The following is a 20,359-nucleotide window of genomic DNA, read 5'->3' on the forward strand; positions in this document are numbered from 1 at the left end:
CATAGGTACATTTGACCTCCTTGGTATAAGTACAAGTCAGTTTTTTATTTATTTTTTACCGTGTAGTAAACCGCACTTTTCTATGCAGAAGCATCCCACATAAAAACATATACACGGAGATATACCTTTTTTTTTACATTGGGATCCTATGAAAGTATGCTACTGTATGTTAGCCTGAATCTGACAAATATGCAGTGAGCGTTTTCCAGTATACTGTATATGTCAAGCATAGGCTGAAAAGTGATGTGAACAGCTCTAAGACTTGTTATTACAGCTTTTAGAAGTGTAATACAAACAAATGTATGCAATAAAGTGGATTTTCACCCAAAAAGTCAAATCAACCATATATTAGTAAAGCATTAGTTAAAGGGGTATTCCCATCACATACAACAGGGGCATATCGCTAGGATATGACCCCATTGTCTGACCAGGAGAACAGAGCGAGAAGAGCTGTGGCTGGAGGACCCGGCAGTGGCAGGAGCCAGCGCTCGGCTTTTTTCAGCAGCCCCATTGAAATGAATAGAGGGCGGCTGCGCATGCGCAGCGCCCCCTCCATTAATTTCCCCACTCCGTTCTCGTTGTAGGTGCGGGTCCCTTCTGATAATGAGATTTTATTTACTTTTGGAGATATTTACAAAAAACTAAATGGCTGCACACCATTATATATACAAACAATAGAGCCAAGAAATGGGGGTCATTCTAGATCAAAGTGGTACAATACCGACTATAAATTAGTATACATGAATAATGAAAGCTCTTAGCTCACATACGCGTCGGGTCCATCCACCAGGCGTCAAAGGTGGCTTCCGCAATATGGAGATATTGTCATTTTTCTCTACAGCCGTGGCCGCCATTTTTGCAAAAGCGTCAGCAGAAAGTGCAGTTTATGAGAAGCTAATTCACAGATGTCACTCATTTCACATTTTCCTGTGTATGGTTCTATTATGATCTATTATTATTACAGGGAGTGTTCATCAGTACGCACTTTTGAACAGAACCTGTCAATGGGAACCTCTGACGCCAATGTGTGAATTTCCTTATAGGAAAAAGTTCAGTAAAAGTGGTAATTAAGGGGCACATTTATTAAGACCGTCTCAAAGCTGTCGGTGGATCCTCCGCCAGTTCTTAATGTAAGATAGCTTCCTTGCTGTCTTACATTCAGACCTTTTTCTACGCCTGTAACAGGTGTAGAAAATGGTAAATGAGATGGGCCTGCCGGCCTGTCCCCTTCCCCACCCACACCAAGCCCACTTTTTCAGGCAATCTGCGCTTGAAATACGCCTAATTTAGGTGTATTTCAGCATCTTAAATGACCCCCATTGTAACGGGCACAAGTTTCAAGCATGGCACATATGTATTACAAACGTCCATTGGAAGGGCTTCTGCAGTTCTTTGGTAAACTCTAGTGAGGAGCAGAAGTTGTGTTCGGACATGTTTCCTTTACCTGACATTTGGAGCAGCACAGCCCGTCACTGCACTGTGATCCCTGGGTTAACATGCACTTCCTGCAGCAGTCCCCTCCCTGCACCGCACACTCCTGTGGAGCAAGAACAGAAAGGTAACTATTCTAATTCCAAACTGATATTGCATCACCCCATGAGAACAAGAAGCTCTCCTAAGCACCTATAAGAACCTTTGACACGTCCTGCGAGTGCTTCAGTCTATTATGTATTCCAGTAAATGATGCCCATGGCACCCATTATGTACTGATGCTCTATCGTGATCTCCCCCCTTGTGTCTCCTGCATCTCAAATCTCATATTGGAGAAATTGACTTATTCAACTTTACCAGTGGAATAAACGACAGATATCTATCAATGTCTTCAATCAATAGAACACCATTCCCGAAATGTCTGGTTCCAGTGTGTTCTCCCTCCCGTGAATCATCTCCCCTTATCTCTCTAATAATTTTCTGCGCCCCTCAGTCCTTCCTTATCATTCCCAAGTGACTATTCCACATGTCAGTGACCCATTCCAGTCCATGTATTCATGTCCTCACTGACCCCTGCCTCAATCCCCTGTTTTCCTGGTTAAGCTCCCCATCCTCAAGTGCCATCTCACCCCTGTCACTAGCGCCCATCCACCTTATCATGCCATTTGTTCCCATGAGCCATCTCTCATCCCTGACACCACCCATCCACCTTCTCATGCCACTGTGACATGTGCCATCTCTTACCCCTGCCATCTCCCCCAGTCCTCCAACTCATGCTGCCCATCCCTTATCCCTACATGCCATCTCTTACCCCTGCCATCTGTCCTCCAACTCATGCCACCAATCTTCATGTGCCATCTCTTACCCCTGCAATTAGTCCTCCATTTCATGCTGCCCATCCCATATGCCCTCTTTCACACCTGTCATCAGTCCTCAGTCCCAGTCCTTAATCTAATGCTGCCCATCCTCATGTGCCATCAGTCTCAGTCCTCCTTCTTATGCCTCATTTCTCCAAGTGTTATCTCATCCCTGTTACCAGACCTGTCCTCCTCATGCCGCCTGTCCCCATATGCCATCTCTCACACCTGTCATCAGTCCCAATCCTTCATCTCATGCCACCGATCCTCATGTGCCATCAGTCTCTGTCCTCCTTCTCACGCCTCCTATCTCCAAGTGTTATCTCTTCCCTGTTACCAGACCTGTCCTCCTCATGCTGCCTGTCCCCATGTGTCATCTCTTACCCCTGCCATCAGTCCTCCATTTCATGCTGCCCATCCCATAAGCCATCTCTCACACCTGTCATCAGTCCTCAGTCCCAGACCTGTCCTCCTCATGCCACCCATCCTCATGTGCCATCAGTCTCCGTCCTCCTTCTCACGCCTCCTATCTCCAAGTGTTATCTCTTCCCTGTTACCAGACCTGTCCTCCTCATGCCGCCTGTCCCCATGTGCCATCTCTTACCCCTGCCATCAGCCCTGGGTCTCAGAAGCATGCACACTGATGCCCCCCATATGCAGAGGCATTTCAGTCTGTAAATCAAGTACCTAGAAACAGAATTCTCAAAGGAACCCAAAAAAGACGTTCAAGCAGAAGAGAAGAAAGAAAGGGGTCTGAATGGGAGTGCAACTGCAATTTTCAAAATGATGGAATAGAGTATAGTTACTCTTTAGTTACAACTGGCTCATTACATAAAATGGCATTTGGCAAGGGTGAGGGTGTACATATCATAAAGCCAGGCTATGCAGCTGCTCAGGGCCCCTTGGAAACTGGTGGTCCCGCCGTGGTTGGTGCCAGTCTGTTTGCTACTGGGTGAGGATAACATTTCAGCTTATACTAGGTCCTGTGGTAAGGACACCTTCAGAGGACTTCTGGAGCCCATGTCTTGATGGGTCAGAGCTGTGTTGGCAGCATAAGGAGGATCTACACAATATTAATGTAATGGCTGATCTGTGTATATATACTGTCCCCGAGTAAGTCCTATCCAGAACTGTCTCTATATCTAGTGTACAGTATGTATATATACGTATATCATGTATTTACCGCTGCAGTGCCGCAGTCACATTCTTCTCCGACTTCCACAAAGCCATTGCCGCACTCAGGGGGATCCAAGAGCTGCAGAGCCAAAGACGAGAGTTATACCGGAGCTAGAAACACCAGTCATACCAGCAGTGGGACAACCCCTGACCAGTTTAGCATTAAGGGCCCCATCTAACACCCCCTGGTTGTAAAACATGTGGCCCTTACAGCAAAGAAGAGCAATGACACGCACCTTTAATGGTTTATTGAACAGACAGGCTCCACCGCCGCTGCTCAGAAAGTCGTGGTATTCCTCTACATCACAGGAGGAGAACTTGTTGGGGAGATAGTAGCTGTGAAACAGGAACCGGTGGTTATCTTCATGTAAAGCATCTACACTCATAACCACATGGGTAGCAGGCAGAAGAAAAGGGAATGTTAACAATGGCATCACAGAGGACCCGTCCCCATTCCAGACATGTCTGTCTTAGCAACTACTTGCATCCTCTTTCTGGAGTGTCTATTCTTATGACCATGTTGTGCACATCCTCTATAATTCCTAGTAGAAGTTTATAGGGCGTGTCCCTGCACGGTCTGACACTATCCAATCAGTGCTGCCGGTGACAGACTGTGCAGGGACACACCCCCAGATGGACCTCTAATGCAGACTGCTAGGAATCCATTTATAAACTTCTAGCAGGAATAATAAAGGAATGACACAAGATAGAGTCAGAAGAATAGAGGCTCCAGAATTGTTATTACATGGGGAATGCAGAAGAGGTGAGAGGTCCACTTTAGGTACTAGCAGGTAACTGCATTTGTGCTCACACAAGGAACGTCAGAAGTGTCCAACAGCTTCCAAGCCAAGCTGAACCAGCGTCATATAGGGCATTTCAGTAGCTCAGGGGTTAAAACTACCGTCTTACAACCTGGGGAGGAATCTGGCCAAGGATGACATCTGCATGGAGTCTACATGTTCTCCTATTCTAGTTCCCCCCACCCCCTCCAAAGGCATAGGTCAACTGGCTTCCTATGAAACTAGGCCTAGTGTATGTGTGTCTGCTGAGGGGACAGGGACTGATGTGAATGGGGACAGTCTCTGTACAGCGCTACGGAATATGTTACCGCTATATAATAATACCACGGGGGATAAAGCTTCATAAACTGAATATCTCTCGCAGCATCCAGTGCTGCTCTGTGCGCTGTACGTCGATGGCCTCATTTACTGCGTTATTCCTATTATGATCATATAGCCGTCAGTTGTCCTCAATTAGGACCACAAGGCCTAATGAACGATTCAAAGACCTGCAATACGACGACTGCTCACAAGATCTAAGACATGAGCGACGCCATGCACTTCACTACAATAGACTGATATTTACTGATGACCAGTCCCTCCGATATCACAAAGCCTTTCATCTTTCCCGAGGCCATCTAGGATCAGTCGTGGCTTGTGGCTCTTACGAGGGGGGGGGGGGGGCTCACTAGACTGACCGCTAAATGCTGCTTTAAAATCCAATTAGAACCCCAGGACTCCATTAGACTTCAATGAGCGCGATCTGTTTGGTTTAATGAGTGGGGCTTTTCATTAGGGACTGTATGGCAGTAGTTTTGGAAAGGTCTGTCCACTGGATAATAGGAATCTAATGACAAACACTGACGATCAATGGAGAGCAGCAAACAGCACCTGTCACCACTGTTACCCTGTAAATATACTGGTCCCAGAGCGTATGGGTGCCTTTCAGATGTGGTCTGAGTTATATGGAAACAGAGCTTTAAAGGGCATCTGTCAGCAGCTTTGTAGCTATGAAACCGGCTGACCTGTTACATGTGCGCTTAGCTGCTGAGGGCATCTGTGTTGGTCCAATGTCCATATGTGCCCGCATTACTGCAAAAAATTATGTTTTAATATATGCAAATGAGCCTCTAGGAGCAATGGGGGCGTTGCCATTACACCTAGAGGCTCTGCTCTCTCTGCAACTGATGCGCCAGTGCCAGGCAGTGTAAACGTGATCATACGTGGTCCTGTCAATCATAGGGCAGATGCCTTTAGCTGCCAAGTGCACATGTAACAGGTCAGCCAGTTTCATAGGGACAAAGCTGCTGACAGATGCCCTTTAATAATATGGGATCATGACAGCAAATAACTGCAGGTAGGACTGAATTATAGGGAGAACACATGAGGCCTCAAAGACCTTGAGGGGCCTGGCATTCTCTAGTCATGGCAGGTAATATTGGGGTAGTGAATGCACTGCACACCTCTGGACACCCCACCTCTCGAGAGAATGGGGGCCCCTGATGGCTGTGTGACAATTTGTGGCTCATGTTTCTGAAGTCTAAGGGCAATTCAACTCAAATCTGCAGTGAATCCACAGCATAAACTGTATGTGTAGTGTGGATTTTGCTATTGGAATTACTGGTACATTCACAGGGGTAAAACCTGCGCTGCAAATTCACAACAGAAATTGACATTTAAGAATCTCATCCACATTTATGTTACTATCCTCCACTGTGGATCTAACCTGCACAAATGCACAGGTAAGATCCACAGCATGTGTGTTCTGTGTGGACTACATTTACACCACTGTGAAAAACATGGCTGTTTTCCAAACCATTGAGCCTATTAACATGGACTTTTTTTTTTTAACAGCCCACGAAAACCAGTCGTCAAAATATAGGATATGTCCCATATTAGGCCTATTTTGACCAACGGCTCCCATACAATTGAAGGACACATTTTTAACGGAAAACTTTTAGAAAGCCCTTGTTTAAAAAAACAGCCATTAAGAACGGGTCATTTTGCTGTTTTTAATTGCCGTTTTAAAGGGAGTCTATAAGCACATTTACCCCTTTTTAACAGTTGCCATAGCGCTGTAGCCGCAACACAGATGATTAAAACGGTACCTTTATATGCTTTGGTGGACTTTTAAAACTGCCAAAAACGAACTTTGAAGAGTATGTAAATGAGGGCTCGCAAGTGCCCAGGGCGGAGTCCACCGTGTTGGAGCCCAGGCAGCTCTGCCTCTTCGGCTCTTATCCCCGCCCAGCCTCTTCCTCTGCCCGCCCATCTGTTTTCTCTCCCGCATGCCCCGGCCAAGGAAGTTATCGCGTCGGCGCGGGATCTCGCTGAGGGGGAGAGAAAACAGATGGGTGGGCAGAGGAAGAGGCTGGGCGGGGATAAGAGCCGAAGAGGCAGAGATGCCTGGGCACCAGCGCGGTGGACGCCGCCCCTGGGCACTTGCGAGCCCTCATTTACATATGCATCAAAGTTTGTTTTTTGGCAGTTTTAAAAGTCCACAAAAGCATATAAAGGTACCGTTTTAATCATCTGTGTTGCGGCTACAGCGGTATGGGAACTGTTAAAAAGCGGTAAATGTGCTTATAGACTCCCTTTAATAATCAAATAAATAATAATATTTAATTATACAGCGGGGGGGGGGGGGGGGGGGGGGTTACGCGGGGAACAGTCAGTTTATGAAGCTTGATAAGCCTGCCTGAAAAGATGTGTTTTTAAGGCACGTTTGAAGGTGGAGAAGTTGTGAATTGACCTGATGTTCCAGGGTAAAGCATTCCAGAGAGTAGGTTCAGCTCAAGAAAAGTCTTGATGAGAGTGAGAAGTATGAATTCTGGAAGATTTTAATCCTAGGTCGCTAACAGAACGGAGAGCACGAGTAGGGTGGTAGATGGAGATGAGGGAGGAGATGTATGGAGGTGCAGCACTGGGGAGAGCTTTGTGGGTGAGGGTGAGAAGTTTGAACTGTATTCGGTGGTGGATGGGCAACTAGTGAGGTGACTGGCACAGACTAGAAGCATCCGTGTAGCAGTTGGATGGATAGATGAGCCTGGCTGCAGCATTTAGGACAGACTGAAGGGGGAGACCGATTAGTAATGTGTTGCAATAGTCAAGACGAGAAACAAGAGTTTTGGCTGTTTCCACCATAAGAAAAGGGCGGATACTGGTGATATTCTTGAGGTGCAGACGACAAGAGCGTGTAAGTGATTGAATATAGGGAACAAAGGAAAGATCAGAGTCAAACGTGGCCCCAAGACAGCGGGCGTCCTGACCAGGAGTTATGATAGTGCTGCAGACATAGGTGAGTTAGTAGATGGGGAAAGACAAGAAGTTCAGTTTCTGAGAGGTTCAGTTTTAGATACAGAGAGGACATGATGTTAGAGACAGCTGCCAGACAATTACTGGTGTTTTGGAGTAAAGCAGGGGTGATGTCAGGGGATGAAGTGTATAGTTGGGTGTTGTCAGCATAGAGATGGTACTGAAAGCCAATTCTACTGATAGTCTGTCCGATGGGGGCTGTATAGAGGGAGAAAAGTACAGGAACTAGGACAGAACTGTCAGGAACCCCAACATCTAGAGGAAGAGGAGAAGAAGTAGAGCCAAGGTAAGCGCTGGCTCTGTTGTCTCCATATATACCTTCACTTCAGTGCAGAGGGCAATGAATATATGTGGCCACCTCTCCTATACATGGCTGTAGTAGGTGGTCAGGTGGGTTCTGTTTGGCAGAGTTGGGATGGTAGCCCCCAATAAGATTAGTTTTTTGCCCAGAGGCCTCACCAACCTTAATCTGTCACTAAATGCACGGCAGTAAGGTCACTTGTCAGCAGGACAGGTCTTATGATGGATGGTTCCCTGTGTGACACCTTATGTTGTTTGTCTCCCCCCTTCAATATTAATCCATGTCCCCAGGGCCCTGCACCAGGATAAGACCTCTTGTCTGTGAATCACAGAGCATCTCCACGGACCGCTCACGTGTCTTTTGACTTTAACATGTCTATTGACACATCAGTGGTTTTCCATGGGTGACCCCACGGAAGCATGTCCTATTTTGTCCTTGATAATGGATTCCTCATGCACATAGTCTATGGATCTGTGAAAACCATAGACACAACACATCTGCCATCCGTGTTTGTTCTGTGGTTTTCACAGACCATTGGTAGGAAATGCTCTGGAAGTTAATTTTTAGCCTTGCAGTGTTCATGGAATACGGATGACACACAGAGGGCAAAGAAAGGAACCACGGACCAAAGATGGATCCTTCATGGACATCCTCACTGATGAACCACAGACCATCTTGTCACAAGTGTCATCTCGGATGGGTGAAAGAGGTCTGAACGCTGTGGATCAGATTAGCCAGCACGGTTACTTTGATGCTGAAAGCATTACTTGACTGTCTTTATAGGAAAACTATAGACAAAACATACACACAGTCTCATGCCTAGACCTTCCCTCTTAGATGAAACATGCCCTCAAATTACAATTTGCAAAGATAAGTCATAGTTTGTTCTCTGAAGCAGTTGCATTAAATAGTTTTCATCAAGGGATGCCGAAACATTCGCAAAAAACGGCAAAAACATACTGTATTTGTGACAAAACATGATCTGTGCTCGGGGTCTTGGGATCAAACTAATGGCTTGTGCACACAACCCTGTGCTGGCCGGGCCTGTGCTGTGGACCGCAAATTGCAGTCCGCAATGCACGGGCACCAACCGTGGGGCAGCTGCATGCGGATCGCGGACCCATTCACTTGAATGCACTACTTTTTTGCTGTGCGGAGGCACGGACAGAAAATCCACTGAAGCACTCCGTAGTGCTTCCGTAACGCACCGCCGCTCCCGGATTGTGGACCCATTCAAGTGAATGGGTCTGCATCCGTGATACGGAGTGCAAACACCCGATGCCCGTGTATTGTAGACCCACTGTATGCAGACCATCGCCGGGCAATGGTGTAGGATCAACTCCTGGTTTTAGATCACAATCAATGATAGAAATCACTAGTGTGAACTAGGCCTTAGGGCTCATTCAGGGGGCTGTATGCTGTCCGCAAAAATGCGGATTGCATTCAGGTTTTTTTGCTGATCCATAGACTTCAATGGGGCCATGTCCGGATTTTCACTGACAAGTATAAAACATGTTTCATTTTTTTGCTGAGCTGTGCAATGGAAGAAAAAGGGCCCAATAGAAGTGAATGGGACAGCATCTAATCCGCAAAAAAACGGATCCGCATTTTTTGCGGACAGCATACGGCCGTCTGAATGAGCCCTTAATCAGTGAATTTTTACTTAGATTATTTGCTAGAGTTCAGAGATACAGGGAGCATATTCCCTCGACCTAGTGATTAGCATCTGCTCCAGAAATCTCTTGCTGCTCAGTAATCTTAGGGCACATTCGCATGGTCAAGATTGGAAAAATCTGAAAAATCCAAAGTGTATTTGTTGCCGAAAAATACGTAGCAAATATTTGAGGATTGCCTTCAGGTTTCTGGTGCGGACCTTACGTTTCTGACTATTGGGCCAAATTCATTAAAAAGACATTTGAAGCAAGGTTACCACAAGCCATCCTTACCCGATATCTTCCATGATGCATCCAAACCATTTATCTTCACATATACACTCCCCTGAAAATCAACGACAGGTACTTGAATATAATATTATTACTTTTCATATGGATCAGAGGGAATTAACAAACATATTTGAGTAACAATCGTGGCTTTTCCACCATTCTCACTGCTTTCCACAAAAGTCAGCATGGTGTAGCAGTAGTTGGCAGGGTCGCCATCAAATATTTTATAATTTACACCAGAAATCGGAGAAAGTTACAGCGCTAATAACTGGTGTGCATTTCATTTTCCAGCGCACAGACAGCCAAAAGATACGCCAGTTTATTAAGATGCCTCCCTCTCGCTCTCTCCAGCACGCAGTATATTTACACCAGTATATGGAACACCGTCCCAGTCCTGATGCATTATGGATGCTCAGCTAAACTGTTATTGATCAATTAGACAAACTTTTTGACTGTTTCCAGGCGAACTGTGAATGCAGCTCTGGACAGTACAAGATAAGTCATGGCTAATTTAGAAAACCTAATTCCATACACCCTATTCAGGAATTAAAGTGGTTCTTTGAGCTACAGATACTGACCAGATAAGTCATCAATATGAGATCGGTGGGAGTCTGACATCCAACTCCCATACCGACCAGTTGTTTTGGGCTGCAGCGGTGCTGAAAACCATACTGTGGAGGCAGACGGCGCCCTACACTGTGTAGTGGCCACACAATGGGAATGGGAGCCGAGCTTCAGTTGACCGTGCAGGAAACTACAGAGCCTTCTGCTTCCACTCCGCATACTGCCAGCTTCCAGCACCGCAGCAGTCTGAAACAGCTGATCGTGGGGGTGCTGGATGTTGGACCGCCACAGATCTGATACTGACGACCTACCCCGAGGACAGGTCATTAATATCTGTAGTATGGAGAACCCCTTTAAGTTAAGAGTGTGGGGCTTCTCTGTTCTGGATCCTCATCTCTTGGGCAGAGAGGTGAGCAGTTATAGGGTGTCCATCACTCAGGAGGAGCTGTTCTGTCCTGTATTACACAGATAAACCCCTGGAAAAAGGGGGAAAACTGCAGCTCTCACCTGTTGCACCTGTGGTGAGCACGGACGCCAGCCTGGACACGGCTGTTTCTTTGAACTTGTAAAAACCGATGAGAAAATCCAGCTTTTTTAAACAACAGGAAATACTTTATTTATGATGCGGTAAAAACTTTCCAATCCTCATACGCAAGAGACAATCTCCGCGTTTCGGACCTTAATCATGACATAAATAACAAATATCAAGCAGTTTCCTATATACTCCTCTTGCACCAATCCATAATGATTTAGGTGTCACATGATCAGAAACTACCTAATAAAATTGGAACACATGATATTCTTTTAAAAACTTTCGCAATCTAAAAAAATCAAAAAATCTCTAATAATGCAATGCTCAGCTGCAAACATGTTGTCACTTGTACTGCAAGATCAAGTCGTGTCTTTTGTTTAAACCTGTGGGAAAACACGTACTGGAACATCCAGAAAGCTTCTCTATTGAGGAGCCTCCTCCGATGATGGCCACCTCGCAGGGGAGCTGTAACCCTTTCTATGCCTTCCGTAGTCAGGGCTGAAAAAAGTGCAGACTGGCAGCAGAGACGTTCCGTGTCTTAAATGGGGTATGTCTGAGAGGTGTTTTCTTATTCTAATGTTGATCTCAGTTGTTGGGCAGCCTACATATTGAAGTGAACAGACCTCGCATGTAATTAAATACACGGCAAATTTAGTGTTACATTTCAGATAGGTTTTAATCTCAAATTTCTTGCTATTTGCCGTGGATTCAAAGGTTCAGCCCAGTTTCATGTGGCTGCAACAAATGCATCTACCCTGCCCACACTTTCCTCCGCTAGTCAGCCAAGTCGGTTGTAATTTGGGAGTATCAACGTATAGACTAGGGCTCAGCATATTTCCCAGCGTAGGCGCCCGACGTGCCGCACATTTAATGCCGCTCTTTGTGAACTTGGACCAATTCTTGTCATAACTCAGTACAGGAAGACGCTTCTTAATAATTTGACATATGTCCCTGAACTCTTCACTGTAACCAGTAGAGAACAAGATAGCTTTATCTTTAGGCTACTTTCACACTTGCGGCAGAGGAATCCGGCAATCAGGGAAAAATATTCTTATGAATTTTTGGCAGCGCATGAAAAATTTGAAATAATTGGATGATGTGCATAAATATAATCCACTTCTTTCTGATTGAAAATTCCCATCTCCAAACCCCTGGCCAAAATATGTGAGATTTCCTCCTGAAATAATGAAAGAGGATTGTGTACACTGACATGTCAGCTAACATTTTCTCCACTTGTGTTTTATATATGAGACTGTCTAGCACTACTCCCCCCCCTTATCAGCCTGTTTGATAATCAAACCCTGTCTCCGTTTTAGTTCTTGCAGGGTCTTAAATTCACCTGGGGACATATTTCTATTTCTTTTCAGGACTAAAATATCCTCACCGGCATTATTCCTAATCCTATCCCTGTAATTGATAAATATGAGTAAGGCCTTATGCTCACGGCCGTTGTTTTGGTCCGCATCCGCATTGAAATGAATGGGACGGCTTGGGTGTAATTACACCGGCTCAACGGCGAGAAGGTAAACAGTGAAGAGGAGGCAGCGCTGGCGCGGCGCTCGCCTTCTCTTCAAACAGCTGATCGGCGGGGGTGCCGGGTGTCGGATATGGATGACCTATCCCGAGGATAGGTCATCAATAAATATAACTTGGACAACCCCTTTAATGGTGTGGCAACGGTTAAACGTAGTAAGGGGTCTGTTTTCAGTAAGACCCTGCAAACCTTCCTAATTTTTAAGCATATCCCAATTGTCTTGTATGACAAATCCGCCACCGGGCTAAATGTAAACACAAATGCAAATCTCTCTTTGCGATCCAGCGCATCAACTATTTTCCTACGTAGTAACTGATCTTGCGTCTGCAGAGCCGCCTTCTTGTTGGCGCCATCCACCTCATGCTCGGGGTATCCCCTAGCAACAGCCTCTCATTCAGTTCTTGTGCCTGTCGGGCGTATTCGTCCTGTGTGTTGTTAATGCGCTTTAAGCGAACAAATTGACTATATGGAATGGACTTTTTAACACTGCGCGGGTGGAAACTGCCATAGTGTAATAGAGAATTGGTAGCTGATGGTTTGCGGTACCTGCTAGTTTGTAATCTTCCATCAAGCACATCCAAAACCTCTAGGGATGTCCCTCCATAATTAAGCGTAAATCTCATATTCATATTGTTAGTATGGTTGAGGTAGATCAAAAAATCTCGTCACTGCGCCTCTGTGCCGGACCATATTATGAACACGTCATAAACGTCCTGTAATTGACAAAGGTCCCTCTCGACTAATTCTTGGTAGCGATCTAGAGCAGGGGAGCGTGACTGCAAGGAATGAAAATACTGATTTGTGGTTTTGAAATCTAAAGAAGTATGAGTAGCTGCAGCGCTTCCCCGCTCTGTGCGCATTTCCTGTAGAGAGCAGACCTGTATCATTTCCCTAAAACTCATATTGACGCTTGAGATGTCCTGATTACGCCTCTCCACTGTTTCGAGGGGAATGATGGCAGTAGATTCACCGCACGGCATTAATTCACTATTAGCATTGACTTCCATTTGGAAGTGATTCTTTAGAGTCAGATTGCGGGCTAGCCTAATAACATCTAAAATGGTCTGATACAAGTCAAGATGAAATGTCGGCGAAAAAGATAGAACCTTCTTGAGAACTTTCAATTGATCCTGTGATAATATAGTCCCCGAAAGATTAATAACTTGGAGATCCTCTACATCCTCCTGTGACGAGATGGACAACGTCGATGTTTTCCTGTGTTTCCTGCCCGCTCTTCGTTTTTGGAAGACCTTTTGTGTTGTAAGGCTGGGGCAGCAGATAGGTGCTAATTCGGCATGCAGATTAGAAAAGTTCTGACTGTTTTCAGATGCCGAGTCCGAGGACTCCATCTCCGTAGAGATAAAGGAGATCCTGGTGATATGCTTCTTTTTAGTTTGATTCTTTTTCAATATGTAACGAGGTGTATTCATCTTAGACTCAGTCCAGTATTAGTTTGGTAATCCATTAGGTCCCTGTTGAATTTGGTCTGTTTGAGGTGGATTACATTTTCCTCCAAAATGTTAAGATGAAACTCAGTGCCAATGTATATTATTTGCAGAGGTCAGGCGTGTCCATGGGGGCCAAGTTTTCCCCATCAATTGCCAATATTTTTATGGTGTGGTGGGAGAAGCGTTTCCTCCTCGTGGACACGCATCTTTTTTCTGAGTCAATACGATGGTATAGCCGTTACATTGACGACCTGTTGTTTATATGGTCGGGTGATGTAGCGGCCATACCATATTTCCTTGCTTATCTAAATCAATGTCTTGATGCGGATACATTTATGAAGGAGTCTAATAAGGTCAGAAAAAGGTTGGAGCACAGCCTATATGCCCCAAAGAGGACGCTAGGCTGTAAGGATCTTGCATTATCACTGGATAGAAAATCATTAATCTTTCCCAAAAATACTAATAAAAATAAACGAGACAAGGGGGCGTGACCAGCAGCCGGCATGTAAGAACGCGTTTGAGCACAGCTCCGCTATCCCTCATCGATCCTGCTCCATCCTGACAAGCTGCCGACTCCCGGAACAGAGTGGACGGTGTGCAGACGCAGAAGACCCCGCACACCGAATATGGGTCCCAACAAGGCGCAAGCGGCTGCCGAGCGGCTAAAAGAATTCGCCCGGTCAGAGGCCCAAAAGGGCGCCGCGGCCGCCACTCAGATGCACGCGGTGGTCACCCAGCAGGTGGAAGCAGAAGAAATCGCTGAGCCTGAATTTACTTTAAAAGCTGCCTACGAGCTAGTGGCGAGCTCCTCGTGTCAGTCCTCACTCACAGGGAAGCTGGAGGAGGTGAGAGTGGATGTGAGCCTGCTCCGCCATGATGTGCAGCAGCTGAGAGATCGGGTCAAGAACACTGAGGACCACGTGTCTGCTCTGGAAGATCTGACCAGACCAATGGCGGGGAAATTGCAGGAGCTGGAGCTCTCTGTGGGTCAGTGGCAGCAGAAATGTGATGACCTGGAAAAAGGGTCCCGCCGCAACAATGTAAGGATCCTGAGCCTTCCGGAAAAAGCTGAGGGCCGTGATCCCGCTGCCTTCTTGGAATCCTGGTTCAAGGAGCAATTTCCAGAGGCGCCTTTTTCTCCTGCATATGCTGTGGAGCGGGCACATCGCGTCCCAGCCAGGTTTCCCCCACCTGGGGCTCCTCCAAGACCCCTGCTGGCGCGACTGCTAAACTGGAGAGACAGGGATCTCATCCTCAGCCAGGACAGGAACAAGCGAGACATCAGACACGACAATGCACGTGTCTCCCTGTTCCCGGACTTCTCCGCTAACCTCCAGAAGAGAAGAGCCACATTCGTTGCGGTCAAACGCCGCCTTCGCGACCTAAACCTCTTGTATTCTATGGCGTACCCACCGCAACTCAGGGTGATAGACTGCGACAAAACTGTTTTCTTCAATGATCCTAGAGATGCAGAAGAATGGGCCTCAAGGAAATCAGGGCGCCCTGACCGCGTCATTTGGACACTATCAGCAAGTATTACTTTCTCCTCTTTCCTGTTTTCAATGGGCCATGGCTGACAACTCCCTGAGTCAGATGCTGATTCCTTGCAATAGTTAGTGACTTTTCAAGTCTTAATATGCTATTTGTTTACCTAATGCCCCATCTACTTGGTGACAGTCTTGTTGGACTCACAGGAGAGGTTTCTTAAGCGCGTGGGGGCTATCTCCTCTCACAATGCTGGACGCTTTGCCTATGTGATCCGCTGTTGTTTATCAGTGTTGGCAGTTTAACATACCTCTGCCGAAGAGGGAGGGTGCGCGACCTACGTAGTCATTACATTTACCTATGCTATGCAGGTCCCCGAGATATGGGCCACTATGTTAGTCGGCTTTGGATCCGACATTTTCATGTTGTCACTGTTAAAGAGGACCTTTCACTAGAATAAAACTTCTAAACTAACTATACAGACATGTAGAGAGGCGCCCAGGGATCCCCCTGCACTTACTGTTATACCTGGGCGCCGCGCCGTTCTCCCGCTATAGCCTCCCGTATCTTCATAGTTAGGCTCCACCCAGTTGAACCTGCCGGCGTCTCATTCTCCCATGCTGTAGCGCTGGCCAATCACAGCGCTCAGCTCATAGCCTGAGAGAGAAAAAAGCCTTTCAGGTTATGAGCTGAGCGCTGCGATTGGCCACCTCTATTGCGGTATTCTCCCACATTCGTTCATTCAACCGACATATCGTAGGTCTTTAGGAAACCCATCTGACTCCAGAAACGGGCAACAGGAGCCCTGGGCCCAACACTTTAATGCTTATGGTAGTTCCCACTCCAGGGGGGTCGCCCTATTGGTCCATAAAAGCCTTAGGTGTGCAGTTTTCGGCTGGTGGAATGTATGATGTGTGTCTGCTAGTGACAGCTGGTGATAGTTTTGCGTAGGGATGTGATATGAGTTCGTGGGCTGAGTACTATAACTGTATGGAAATATAGTTAATTTGAAACTACTGTTATTAGTCAGTACCAAAATCATTGGTACGGTGCCGATATAGGAAAAAAAAAAAGTGAGGTAGTAATGCTCCTATTGTAATTATGTCCTGCTCTTGGAGGGTTTGGGAGGGGGGTGAGTTTATAGGGATATTTGTTGGTGGGAGGGTACGGGATTAGGTTTACTATAAGAATCCTAAGAATCCTATTTGACCTTGGAAATTGTCGCTTGTAATGTCTTACAATCATAAGATATGCATTGTGTACACCATGTATGAGTAATATTGTACACGTTTATTTTTTGTAACCAATGTCTTTTTGATGCTTGGATATTTGATTTGGAAGACAATTGATGATAATAATAATAAAAATTATCTGATTAAAAAAAAAAAAAAAGCCTTAGGTGTGAGCATCACAACTCTGTTGTGGACCCAGGGGGACAGTACATTTTTCTACATGTGCACATCAACAATGTCCCTTATGTGATTGTCAACATATATAACCCCCCCCCGGCTCTCTCTCCCTCCTGCAGGCAGTCACGGGCTTTGTGGTTCAATACCCTACTGCTCGTTTACTCTGCATGGGGGACTTTAACCAGGTTATGAATGAGAACTTAGATTTAGCACTAGAGGCGACGGGGATGGGTCAGGAAGGGATGGCACGGTTCTCGCTAGAATCTCTCAGGAGATGGGCTGGATAGACATGTGGAGAGCTAGGAATCCGCACGCAAGGGAATACTCCTGCTTCACTCCAGCCAGAGGTGCCTTGTCTAGGATAGATTACATGCTCGATAATGCCACGGTATTTACTGATCAGGTTGAGATACGTTATGGGCCTCAGGGACCCTCTGATCATGCACCGGTTTTGGCAGAGCTAAAACCGACTGACTCTGCCGGCAAGGGCTGTAAAATGCGTATACATCCTTTCTGGCTGTCTCTGTTCGGCTTGAACGACAGAATTCCAGATCAGTTGAAGATGTTCCTGGAGGTTCAGGGTGACTCAACTGATGCCTTGCTGCTTTGAGAAACCATGAAGGCATATCTCAGGGGGTGCCTCAAGTCATCAATTTCCTATGTTAAGAGGGATTCGCCGAGTCCCCCTCTGAGGAACGTAGAATTGAATGGCTCTCCAGAGGGAAAAGGTATATGCTGCATTTGGAAGAAAGGAGCAAAAGGAAACTTTTCTTCCTTAAGCAACAGTCGTTTGAAACGGGCAACCAGACCGGGAAATTGCAGCAATATGGCTCCCCCAGTACTCCGCATAAAGGATGCTGATGGGCATATGGCGGAGTCGGTGGAAGACATACTGAAGAGCTTTCGACACTTTTATGGGGATTTATATAACTCAGCTGTTGCATACTCAGGGCATGAGTTGGAGACATACATTAGTGAAATGTCCCATCCTCGGCTAGATGACCTGGATAGAGGTCTTATGGAGGAGGATGTTACACTGGAGGAGATAACGCGAGCCATCACGGATCTCCCGTCAGGGAAAGCACCTGGCCCAGATGGCCACCCGGTTGAGGTTTACTCTAGATATGTGGAAAACCTGGGTCCACAGATTTTGAATTTGTACAGAGCCGCGCACTCCCGCAGATCCTTGACGGATTCTATGTATGATGCCACTATAGTAGTGATTCTGAAACCCGGCAAGGATCTGCTGGACTGTGGATCTTATCGCCCAATTTCCCTTTTGAACTTGGACTATAAAATCCTGACCAGGATTCTAGCTAATAGATTGAACAAGGTGATCACATCAGTAATCCACACTGATCAATCGGGCTTTATGCCTGGCAGATCCACTTCTGATAATATAAGGAGAGCTCAGGTTGTAATGCAGATAGGTGCATCTGAGAAGGCAAAATGGGCCCTGGCCTCTCTAGACACTGCCAAGGCCTTAGACTCATTAGAATGGCCCTTCCTGTTGGCCGCGCTTAGGAGCTTTGGCTTTGGTCCCAAATTCATTAAATGAATTGAAACGCTGTACAAGAGCCCCACTGCTAATATCCAGCTTAACAGTAGTCATTCTGACAAGTTCCCCCTACATAGAGGCACGAGACAGGGATGTCCACTGTCGCCTTTATTGTTCGCGATAGCAATAGAACATCTGGCCATTAGATTTAGACAGGATCAGGTATATGTAGGTGTAAGTGCGGGTGGTAAAGAGGACAGAATAGGATTATATGCGGATGATTTGATCTTGTTTATGTCGGATCCGGAAGTGTCTCTTCCCAGAGCAATCTCGATCATAGAGCGTTTCGGTTGGTACTCTGGGCTGTACATAAACTGGGCCAAGTCTGCCATCATGCCCCTCTGGTCACACGACTGGCCCGCGCATCGCCACAATCTGCCTGTAGTTGATAGATTTAAATACCTAGGGGTATTAATTACAAGAGAGCCGCATCTTTCTTACACCCTGAACATTGAACCCTAGAATCTGTATTTCAAGAAAAGATGAAAACCTGGGGAACCTTCCCATTGTCCACCATGGGGAGACTGAACCTAGTAAAGATAGTGTTGTTACCTAAGGGCCTATACCTGTTGTCCCACACACACCGGTACCCCAGGGATTTTTTAAACGTATTCACGCTCTAATCGCTTCATTTGTTTGGGGCAAGGCCAGAAGGAAGCTCTCATTATCAGTCCTGCAGAGATCGAAATTGCAGGGAGGTGCGTCTCTTCCAGATTTCTTTCTCTACTTTATAGCGAGTCAACTGAGATTCCTGAGGTGTTGGATCACGGATGCCTCAATACCCAATGCAGAGTTCTATCTACATGATCATTTGAGTGTATCCACGTTGTGGCCTGTCCTGGAGGGCTCCGGCCATCTGCGCAGAGGACTCCTCTCAATTCACAAACTAGCTCAGTGATGGCTAACCTTGGCACTCCAGCTGTGGTAAAACTACAACTCCCAAGATGCGCCCCTTGCTTGGCTGCTCTCAGAACTCTATAGAAATAAATGGAGCATGCTGGGAGTCGTAGTTTCACCACAGCTGGAGTGCCAAGGTTAGCCATCACTGACCTAGCTCATCAAGTCTGGCAGGCTTCTAAGTTAAATGTATACAAAGACCTGCCTGATGCAGTTCCCATATGGGACAATTTCATGTTCCCTCACTTGGCACAGCTGGAAGGAGTGTCTGAGTGGAGACGGCACGGTGTCCTTACGCTGGGAGATATATATGAGAATGATCAGCTTCGCTCATTCCCACAGATTCAGGAGAAATTCCAGGTGCCTCGCACTCTCTTCTTCAGATACCTCCAGCTGAGGCATGCATTACAGGCGCAATTCCAGGGTGCGAAAAAGAGCATATCTAACTACCCCGTCATTGGGGTTCTGAGGTCTCAGGGGCCATGGGGCATTGTGTCAGTACTGTATACGCACTTGCTTAACTGTCGTATGACAGTGATCCCGTTGACGGTTGAGGATAAGTGGAGGCTGTCAATACCCTTTCTGTCTCCTGAAGACTAGGAGGAGGCTTTGATAGTCCCAACTAAAGTGTCGTCCTCTATAAATAAAATGGTGCAGCTGTTTATCCTACACCGCAGGATAATCACCCCCACTAGACTACACAAGATGGGAAGACTTGCTCATACTAGGTGTCACAGGTGCGATGTAGATGGTGCTAACTTCTGGCATATGATGTGGGACTGCGAGCTCATTCGCCAGTTCTGGACCTCAGTGTTGGAGGTCCTCTCAACCATGGTTCCTGTGACGTTACCTTTATGTCCCAAGTTGTGTGTATTGGGGGTTATAGACGAGGAGTCCTGGTCGCATTATCACAGAATTTTCCTTGGCTAGACGCTGTTCTTGGCCAGGAAGGCAATAGCCATGCGCTGGATGGGGGATAGACCCCCCTCAAGAGGGCAGTGGATTTCCCTAGTAAATCATGCAGTCTCCATGGAGAATATTGTCTACAAGCATAGAGGTTGTCCACAAAAGTTTCATAAAGTCTGGGGAGATTGGTGCGCATGCCCGCTGATCCTGCACACTACACATAT

The 20,359-nt window shown here is 46.4% G+C and overlaps 1 protein-coding gene across 1 annotated transcript in view; it reads right to left on the bottom strand.

The window, feature by feature from the left end:
* The window catches only part of ADAM22 (ADAM metallopeptidase domain 22), a 253,471-nt gene that overhangs the window by 60,872 nt on the left and 172,240 nt on the right, over positions 1-20,359 (bottom strand). Inside the window, 4 exon segments of the mRNA XM_044292767.1 lie at positions 1,445-1,537; positions 3,472-3,543; positions 3,701-3,800; positions 9,806-9,857. Of these exon segments, the coding sequence (XP_044148702.1) occupies positions 1,445-1,537; positions 3,472-3,543; positions 3,701-3,800; positions 9,806-9,857 (317 nt within the window).

The sequence above is a fragment of the Bufo gargarizans genome, chromosome 5 (assembly GCF_014858855.1).
Source record: "Bufo gargarizans isolate SCDJY-AF-19 chromosome 5, ASM1485885v1, whole genome shotgun sequence".
In the NCBI taxonomy this organism is placed as follows: domain Eukaryota; kingdom Metazoa; phylum Chordata; class Amphibia; order Anura; family Bufonidae; genus Bufo; species Bufo gargarizans.